This window comes from Wasmannia auropunctata, unplaced genomic scaffold (genome assembly GCF_000956235.1).
Source record: "Wasmannia auropunctata unplaced genomic scaffold, wasmannia.A_1.0 LD335976.1, whole genome shotgun sequence".
NCBI classification, from domain to species: domain Eukaryota; kingdom Metazoa; phylum Arthropoda; class Insecta; order Hymenoptera; family Formicidae; genus Wasmannia; species Wasmannia auropunctata.
In genome coordinates this window covers 1832185-1842880 of record NW_012026914.1, presented here as the reverse complement: position 1 = coordinate 1842880, position 10696 = coordinate 1832185, and the positions used below count along the sequence as shown (strand labels likewise).

At 39.2% G+C, this 10696-nt stretch overlaps 1 protein-coding gene across 2 annotated transcripts in view; it reads right to left on the bottom strand.

The window, feature by feature from the left end:
• Window positions 1–7825, bottom strand: part of LOC105454773 — a 9772-nt gene extending 1947 nt beyond the window's left edge. Inside the window, exons 1-4 of one of the 2 annotated variants that reach the window (XM_011697649.1) lie at window positions 6920–7825; window positions 5037–5781; window positions 4406–4805; window positions 1554–1643 (exon numbers count right to left, since the gene is read on the bottom strand). In XM_011697649.1, coding sequence (XP_011695951.1) covers window positions 4412–4805; window positions 5037–5683 — 1041 coding nt within the window. In that variant the 5' untranslated portion in view covers window positions 5684–5781; window positions 6920–7825 and the 3' untranslated portion in view covers window positions 1554–1643; window positions 4406–4411. Of the gene's footprint in view, window positions 1–1553; window positions 1644–4405; window positions 4806–5036; window positions 5782–6919 lie in introns of those variants that run through there. The other variant, XM_011697648.1, reaches the window with a different exon arrangement.
• Between the last annotated feature and the right edge of the window lie 2871 nt (window positions 7826–10696).

Genomic DNA, 10696 nt, shown 5'->3' with positions numbered 1-10696 from the left:
GGGGGGGGAGAAGGAACTGAATAGTTTCGATGTAAGAAAAAATATGTCAGGGATCCTGCTTTTCATGGTATACATTTAAACATTTCTATGAAAAAAGTAATCTGTAATTGAAACATATAGTTAATAATAGCAACGCAATTTATGATTCAAAATAATTTGTAGTTGTAAATATAAAAAATAATATAAGTGTATATCATATAGCAATAGCGTAAGCCAATTTATAATGTGATGCAAATTGAATTATCATACGAAATTGTAAACAGTAAATTATATATATATATATATATATATATATATATATTAAAATGTTCACAATTGTTAATTTCAATTGATATCTTTTAAGAAAGATGTTATTGAGAGTTACATTGTTAATTAAGACATTGAGCAATGGATATTTTATTTAAAAAACAGCAATTTAATAATAAAATAGAAATTTAAATAAATTTCGGGAGTCTGTAACATATCGTCATTCGTTTTGAAGCTGATAGTGTCTTGTAAAGAATTCGGTGAAGAAATGTCTTTCTCTTCGCAAGCGCAAAGGCGCCGATAAAAAAAAGTTTGAGGAAAGCGTGTATGGTATACGTAAGTGGAAAGAGATAAATTAGAGAGTCTGCCACGCCTGTACTTTTAAGATCCTAAGAACCGACGTGAAGAGTGTTCTTTGGCGAAGTATTCGTTGTCTCTCGAATCTGAAAGTCCTCAAATTTATTTCCTTCTTATCTGTCAATATCGCGTTTTGATAAGCCAAAGGAGAGGATGTATGCACATATTTTAGACCGCAACCGAATTTCTGCTGTTAAAGAATGTATAAAATTATCTATTTTAAAATATGCAATTGGAGACGCGTGCCAAAATTTCTCGAGAATTTAAACGTACCAAAAGTTAATTAAGCTATATTATTATATTCATATAAAAATAAAAAATCATTACAAAAATTAAAAAGTTTATGAAATTATAATTTATAAGCATAATCAAATGTATAATAAAATTATATAAGAAAATAAAAACAAAATGCCTGTAATGTATTTTCGCAATCATGCTAAAGAAAAATTGATTTAAAAAATCGAACCTTTAGCAGTACCTGAAATCGGCTTCAAACCGTCATTGTCGTTTTAAAGCCGTCGCGCTACCATGCTGGTAATGTTTATTGATAAGATAACCAACATGCGGGTCCTCCACCAGCATATTGGTTCGTTGGATTCTTTGTTCCATGTACTAAATGTCTGTGGAATAAGTCGAAGGCGGAAAACGACTGTGACGATTGCCATAAACTTTGTCGCATGCTTATTTCACAACACAGTTTGTGCTAATTTGTTAGTGGTCTTTGTTCGAGTTATAAATACTATGTTCAAAAAACAATTTCTTCTCGAATTCTTTTTCTCGACATTTTTAATAAAACTACTTAATTTCTGTTAAATATTATCATTTAAAAGTCAAGAGGCAAATTATTATGTAAAGAAGAATATCTAATTCCTTTTTACAGTAAAATATTAAAAGTCATATAAAATGAAAATTGAGAATTTAAAAAATTTCTTACTGTTTGTAATATGAAGTCTAATTACAGGAAAAGCTACTCTTCCTCCACTATTTTCTTCTTTTTTTTATACAGCGAATTTATGGTCTTCTTCTGCCGTCGAAGGGCCCTTAAGAAAAATTCTCACGATTACATGGTCGCAGCACGGCCGTATCTCATACCATATTTAATCTCTATAATACGTTTCAATTACTAAAGCGAGACGCGGTCATTATTTACTGCAACTTTTAGCCTACGGCTTTCCGGCCACCCCTGCACACGCTCCTCCCGTGTCCGATGCGACGTTACGCCACTTCGATTAATTATCTTGATTACCGTGGATTATCTCATGCTTATAATTCGCGCGTAGCGCATTTCCGTTATTGGTATAATACGTTACTCGAAAAAAGGAGATTTAATTGGACTGGCTACAGTTCGGATGAAGGGCAGAGAGAGATCTCCGGACTCTCATCTCGCGGATTAACGCGGTGTTAAGACCTGGGACTCGTGTGCCTCTCGCGGCGCTGTTCCCCCTCGCGAGAGGCAAACTAAATGCGAAGGAAGATAACCGGCCCAGCGGTTGTACACACCGATATACATGACCGGGAGCCGAGTAAGGAATTTATTAAATTAATTTGACGCGACGACGCATCTCGTAAACTTCGTAGATGACCTCACTTTATAATTGTCGAGAATTACTTGCTGACCGCTCATTCCAAGCCCTCGCGCGCCTAAAGCCTAAAGCTCCTTACTCCCTGCGCTTCTTGTCGTGCGATACTGACGTGATAACTATATTTCTGCCGAGAGAAAATGTATACGATAGAAACGTGGTACGTTGGTTAAGAGAAAGACAGGTAAAGTTTTATGATAAAATCTAAAAAATAGTTCCACAAAAATTTGAAGAAATAAGTAAGATAATTTATAAATTAGAATTATTTTTAACGAGCCAAAATTTCGAGAAATTTATTGTATAATGTGTAATTTCTCATCTCTTCTTAGAAGAAAATATCTGAAAGATTAAATATTCTTTTAATTCAATAGTGATGACGGAGTCGACTTTGAAAACAAAAATTTTATGCAAGGCGTTTCACGGCCTATGACTCGACTTTTTCAACTCGTCATGCCGCGCATATGTCAGTGGCAGCGGTAAGTCAGCTTCCGTCGCCCTTCAGTCGATCAGCGTATGTGCATCCAGCACTACATGCCAGGCTTGCATGCACGGCACGTGGGCCTCTACGCACGTTTCTAAGGAAACCGCGACTTCTATTTGTGGCACGGCGACTGGTACCGCCCGCCAGCTGATTTTTTTCCACCGTTGCACGTCCAGAATCGAATGCATTGGTTATCGCTATACGCAAACGATTACGTTTCTTCCCTCTAAGAAATACACTCATTTGAAATTTGCCATGCTTATACAGAAATTAAAGTTATAAGTATAAAATCTTGTAAAAGTTCTATAAATATAAAAAAATGAAATGAGACAAAACTTTTTGTTGTAAATCTTCAAGGATATTCAATCTTTTTTGTCATTTTTGAAATTTGTCTACGTGATTTTTTATGCGTAGTATATCAAACAAGTTGCATAAAATATGTAAGTAAATTTGAATTTAATCAGATCTCATTAAAAATCTCTTTTTAATATTCCTCTCGATCTTTAAACTGGCACATAAATATTTTACAAAATATCGGAGCACATGTAGGTATCTGTAAGATATTTTACATGCTCGCGTACGGATATCGATTTAAATTTCCCCTAAGTGGATTTGAAAGAAGTAGCACAGCCGTGAAGTGAACATGTGTCAGATATCCATGGGAATTGATGACCAGCAATTGGAAACCAAGAAGATTGAGGAAGGTCTGGTTGTGAGATATTTCAAGAAGAATATCCAACATATGGCTAGACGTTCCCGCCACTTCCGTTCGTGGTTGCACGCTTTTAAGATGACACACCATGATCCACCACCAGCCATGTGTCCCCCAAATTGCATACTGTAGACTATTAAGGTTGCTTTGACCTTCGATGCACGGGGCTTCGAGTGTGATAGAGGAAACGGGAATTGCAAAACTAAATTCATTTGAATTGTTTTTTACTAAGGATAAGTCTAGATCGCTATTCATACAAAAATTATCCTTTTTATGAATAATTCTGAAAGTAATATTTTATATGAAAGAGTTCTTTTTTATGATTATTACAAAAATTAAATAAAGACAATTAGTAAAGATGATAAATAATGGGAAAAAAGAAGCACATTTTGAGGTATTATTATAGCATTATAAAAATTTGATAGGAAGAATCCCTTCTCGATAGGAAGAGCGGCTCTTTGCATATAAAGTTTCTTTAAAGGAGAGGGTTCTCGATGCAACAAAAAACGTTGGCGAGACCGTGACATCCAAGTGTCACGTCGGCACGTACTTCGCAAAGTGGTTCGATGCGTAAAGTTTATTTTCGGGCTCGACACCGACGTAGCACGTGTTCGGGACGATGCGTCGAACACGAGTTTCCACTTGGCGGCATTTCCGCGACGCGGGTATCACGTGTGCATCCTGAACGCATCGGACATAGGTATAACTCGCGACACTCGAACGAACACCTTTATCCTTATCATGTTTTATCTTTTTTTTTTTTGCGAAAACGTTTAATGTTGTAAATTACATTATCCGTTGTGTCGAAATCAAGCGGTCTCTAATATTAAGTACTTAATATCACTTCTTCAACAACTCGAAATTGACAAAGATAAAAGTAAAAGAAATAATGAATTTTCTATTAAATAATAATACCATTTTTATGATAACATGATATATGCATCAGCAAGTTTTTCTGTAATTTATTGTCGTCGGCCGGACTCTCCCGGCTTGAACAGACAACTTGAGTTAAACTCGTCGGGAACTCACCTATGGTTACACGTGCGTCAGCCGTTGCGTGTGCTGTTGATGGACGAGTCTTCCCTGTTCCTGTTCCCACCAGCTGACTACGTCCATGAATTCCCCCGTCTCGGTGATCTCTTGCTTGTAGTAGAGGGCTCCGGAGAAAGTCTCCGGGCTAGTCGCGTAGACAGTCGTCGCACCCTCTTCGCTGTCCCCGGCACCGCTGTAGGGCGACAGAATCTGCGGCTCTAGATTCTCCTCGTTCTGAGCGTAATACTCCGAGGGCGGCGAGGCCACTGAATTTGGCGATAGCCTGGAGAAATTCTGTCCACCGGTTATGGTTCGCGGCTCCAAATTTTCTTCATCGCCTGCTGAGGATGCGTAATAGTCACGTGGCGATGAAATAGCCGTCCGGTTGGGAGATAATCTGTGAGAAAAAAAGAAGCAAAGTTAATATATGTATATTTAAAGAAAGATACAATTCTTTATACTTAGGCTTTATACTTTAATTCTATTTTTAAGTTATAATCGATGTGATGTAATTGTCCATAATAATTTAATGAAGTAAAATAGAAGCGTGCGTCTTTTTCTAAATTGTACTTCTGTTTGTTTTCGGCCTTCTTTCAGCCATTCTTTCAATTTAACAGTCAGACTTTACCTGGATAATATAATTTTTGATTTGGCGGCACTCTCGTCCTCTTCTTCATCCAGTTGTTCCCCCTCGTCGTCTTCCGCGGCTAATACATCGTCCTCGAGAACGAGTCTTTCGCCGGAGCCGTTATGAGTCGAAGAGATGACGCTGCTGGTTGGAGAAGGAGCGCACTGTACGCCGACGGCAGTCTTGGTATCATATTCAACGCCGCCGTCAGCTTCTGTCAAGAGCCTTTGAAGGCCTCTGATGTATTCCACGGCCATCCTCAGAGTCTCTACCTTCGACAACTTTTTACCCCTGTCACCATAACCCGCGGCAATGTGGCTCGGAATGTGTTGTCGCAATGTAGCAAATCCATTGTTCACTTGTTTCACGCGATTCCGCTCCCTGGCATTTCTTCGTGCAACAGCAACAGGCGGCGGCTGACCATTCTTGCCGTGCTTCTTCAGTCTCGAGGGATCGTACGGGGGTAACACCGTCGTAGAGTTCGTTGCGTTACTTCCGGCGTTGTTTTTTGGGACTATCAACGTTGATTGATTGCCGATGATATTGTTCTCGTTGTCTTGTAACGTTCGCAGCAACATCAATTGTTCTTGATCGTTGCCGTTTATCTGTACTCTATTGCAAAACACCGTCACCCCCATGGTCGCCATTGTGCCCGTTTCAGAACGAGTACTTTTTGGTGACGCGGATCAGCGTGAGTTCTTACGACGTGTGAACTATCATCGATGTTCCGCGATTTTGTCCCAAGCTGGAAAAATTAATTCCTTTCGTAAAGTTGTACATTGTAAGCAATTTTATTAAGTAATTAAATAACTACTATCAAGAACCTTTATCGTTGAACAACAAAGAAATTGAACGAGGCCAAATAATAAATGTAATGGAAATGGGAATATAATTAATAATATCTCTATGTCTACGTTAAAAATTATGCGGCATCTTGATAAATTACGACTTCCACGAGGCATTGTGTTTTAAATATTACACCGCGTAATTTCCACAATAGTGTTGATTAAACGAGTTGCGTTAAGAGACATATCAGACTCAACCGGTCGATAAATGACACTAATGCTCGTCGAGGACGAATCTAATTGCCGAGCTTATAAATAAAACGCGTTCTCTTGCTGCGGAGACAAAGACGATTATCGACGCAGACCGTTCGACGACGCCACGATTGGGTGTCAATTCAAATCTGGGTCAAACCTGTCGTGTCCGTAAAAAAATCACCACAACTCTTTCGTGTGAATGCTTTCAAATTGTGATTAATTGTATTTTTAAATATTTATTTGTGTCTAAAGAAATATCATTTATTTAATTTTCTACTTTAGCATATAGGCTTTCAATCTTCGAAATGAAAGCCGCAAGCTTTTTCGACAATTCGAGATAAATATGCGTGAATGTTTTGCTGCAGGCTTTTACAAGAGCTTATAGCTTCTTCCTTTACTAACTCATGAAGCTGATGACCCAAACCGAGATCTAATTGTCTCGCTGCCGGTCGCCACGGCTTAAGTAAAGCATGAGGTCACCGTCTATTCTTCTCCACGACGGTCGTCGACTCCTCGGAAACTATTATCGAGATCTTTCAAAACAATTGGTCTTAACACATGTTATCAGTATGTTTTTAATAGAAAAAATTTTCCATTCTGGTATCAAGCATCATAAATTTAATTCATATATCCTTCACACCCAACTAATTGCCGAATCATTTGCGATTGAAAATAAGTTTTTAACGAAACTGAGTTGAAAATAGTGGATTCGCTAATTATAAAACGCGATTTAGTTTATCTTCGATTGATAACTTATTTGTGCAATATATTGCCGTTATTGTACCAATTGCTATTTTGCGCACCATAAATTATATTTTTATGGCTTCTTAGTTGAATACTTACCGAAGATCAAGGTGACGCTTGATGGAAATACTCTCTAATATTTGCCATGAAGATAAATTGTTTTGACACTCTTGTACATAGCACACATTCGATTTTCAAATATTCATGTAGATAAATAATAACAGTCTCCTTATAAGGCGAAAAATTTCAATTCTTTCTGAGAGAAAGAGAGAAAAATTGAAGGCACTTAAATCTTCTCATGCTATTGATTGGCGTAATTTTTCTTCTTTGAAAGTTGATCAATGAACTGCATGTTGCGTTTACGATGGGCACAAATAATGAATTACGATCCAGATATCAATCACAAACTTGATCGCTAACAGCAGTCACTATGTCATTCACTGTAAATCATTGAAGACACCACGAGACATTCAAACAAGGAGAATAGTGTTAGAGAATAAGAAATATTGATTTAATGTTCAAACAAATGCGATAGCTCCTTGTTTAAATTTTTTTTGGCACAGTAATATCAATGTAAAATTGTTAGAATCGAGCTATTAAAAAATTTTAAATTATAATTTGTCGGAAAACACAATTAACACGTGCTACTTTTTTTGAAGAAAATGTTTCTGATGTTCAACACACGAGGAATGAGAAGAAAATTCTGTTGGAACTTCAGTCACACGCACTCGAGTAATCCGTTCGACTGAAAATCTTCATTCATCGCACTCTTCACTCCTCACTCTTCACTTGCGACGATCCACATGGATCATGTGGCGAACAATCTGGTCCACGTTTGATTTACGAAACGGAGCGGTAACGGAACGGAAATATCGAGGGTGCCCTTAAGAGTACAAAGACCCCTGGGTCTAGCTGGAGGTTCGCGTTTGCCGTCGCTGTAAGGGAGATCCTCTCACGATCGCGTATCACCAGCACCTCTGTTCGCCGATCATGCCTCCGTATGGTATGCACTACATGGCGTCCGCATGGAGAATGAGCGCGGACATCGATAGATGGGTTACGTTTCAGCATTTTGCCGTACCGCGTCGAGTTGGATCGCGGGGTTGGAGAGCGAGAAGGGAGAAGGGCGCCCGTGAGCGAGAGGGAGCGAAACCGCGTAAGGGAAAGGAAGAGAGGAAGAGAGAGAAAGAAATGGTGGGGATTTTCAGCACGCGCCGCAGCCCCTCGTTTCTTCTCCCCCGGAACTGAAAAAGGGGGACCGTGCGCGCCATATGCCGGGGGAGAGAGAGAGCGTGTGCCGGTTGTGCCACTACGTGTGTGGGTCTACGGCCCAGCAATAAATGCGTGGCGCATATTGGTGCGTGCGTGCGTGCGTGCGTACCTTGCCCGCAATTACCGCTTCTTGTACCGGTGGCGTCGGCCGTAGAAGACTATACGAAAGACAAAGTGATCTTGGTAATCTAATGCGTAATTGAACGGCGGTCGATATACGATTAAAGGGAGCTATATTATTATGTACTTTAGCCCTTATTGGCCTACGATGATACGCGTGCCGACGGCGGAGTAATATTATTAAGGTAGTCATGTTTATATTGTTAGTCTACTTAGCGCCTATCTCTGTCCGGCACGTTCTGCTTGCACAATATTCTATTGCTCTGTTCGTCATCGAGAAGGATTAAATTGCCTATGCATTTTAATTACTACCATTATGTTAAATTTTTCAATTGCGGACAACGCATTGTCATGGACAACGCACTGTAGAATATACTTGTTTTTATCACAAATATTATTTATAATGCCATTTAATGAAAACTATTCTTCTTGGGATATTGCGATCTTCATAATGGTGATCAAAGATTACGTAGATCCCCACATTAGATATTCAAATGCATTTCACGATTTCCATTTTTGTACTGTCAGGAGCACTTTAATCTTCACTATTGCACACACACACACACACACACACACACACACATACACACACACACACACACACACACATATATATATATAATATATATATATACTGTAAAATGTGCGATGAAACTAGATAAAATATTTTATTTTGTAATACAATATATAGCGCGAGAGATAAAATAATAAGACTTTGATATAATTTGACGTTAGTGACTTCGTATACTTTTACTTGCAAATAATGTCGAACGGCATATGCCTTAAATCTTTCAATTGTATGAATAGAAAGAAATTCGAAAAAAAATAATTTAATTCCACCTGGCATATTTCCTACCACGGCAAAAGACAGGAAGAACCACACTCGCTGGTCGCGCCGCGGAAGTTTCGTGTTTCGGGGCGGTACGCTCGTGAGAGTGACATACCAAATGCGAAATATAATTTTTGTTTGGGAGGATAAAAAAGACCGGTTTTTAAATTGTCTGTCGACTGAATATATCGTTATTTAAAGATTCGTTCTTTGTTTAAAGAATGTATCTTATTAGCATTTATTTTAAAAAATATCTACTTATCTTAAAAAGAGAAATAAAAAGACAAGACGAAAAGAGCGAGAGAAATTGCTTTGTAACGTTTAAAAATTCATTTTCTAATGATCAGGAATTGCTACAGTTGCTACGTAAAATGGCGACTGAATTGAATATTGAATTAGAGCGTACCTAACTGTAATTTTTATGCGCATACGTAAATTATAATTTAGAAAGCAACCGCGATAAAAAGCTTTTCATACCGGGGGCTGTACTGATTATGCCTAAGGGATCGGAGGGTTCAGTAGGATTCGACCTAGATCTAGTCTGCATTTGTGCACCCAAACCTGAGAGCCCCTAAACCAACCGTACGCGATTAAAACGCGGAGAGAGAGGCCCGAATTTATAATATTACATTATGTAAACTGGGGCTGTGTCTGCAAAAACCTCGTGCGCAGAATTTCAATTTTAAATCTACAAAGCGAAAATAATATTATTTATTAAAATGCGATAAATGTCTAGTGCCCAGGCTATTGTTATGCTTCATAAATATGCTTGTATGCTTAAATGTATGCTTTATTCGAAGTTGATATTTTATTGATAATCTGCAGTTAGCAAGTTTATGGGGTGGAAGGACGAAAGTGAGCAGCGACCTTCCGTTCCATAACAGCTGGGAAAAGTCTGTTTATGGAAATAACGCGGTACGGCGCAGTGGTTTTTCCATATGCAAGAGAGATCTTCTCACTCCCATACAGGGGGATTAACGCAATTCGTGTGCGAACGGTTTGCACGTGACACCGATTAGTCCTCAGCAGCGGTTAAGACGGTGATTTATGAAATATTTCTCAGAGATGATCCTTGCTCTTCTCGCTTCCTCATTATTTTCATTGAAAACGGGAAAGGATCAATCTTCACACATGATGCTCGTTAGAGGATGGGATGTACTTTCTTCTCGAGTGAAGTGAGAAAAAAACGACCTTCGTCGGAAACTCGATGCTGGGCTTGCTTTTCGCGTAACGCACAATCGGAATTTATACGACGTGATATATAAGTGAAATACATGTATAAGGAACGTCACGCGAGGAATATAAAGTGGCCCATATGTGCGCGCCGGGTCGTTGTTGCATGACCACAGCGTCTAAACGACCGCGTCTTATCGCGCGTTAAACGTGCGTAATTCAACGATTATCATTGCGAGGGGTAACACATGTCGGGCGCTTGCCATTTGAGTGCGACGTCAAGCCGGGTGGAGCCCGAAATCGTGCGGTACGCGCGCGATTCCCGGGTCCCGTAAAGTCCCCGGATATGTTGATCCGGTAGTTGCGCGCAAAATCGCGGATTCGAATATTTTCAAAGGCGTGTACGCGGCGCGCGTCTCGGCTCGGAACGAGCTCCTTGCGTGCGCGCGAGAAAAGGGGAAAATACGCACGACCCGAGCACA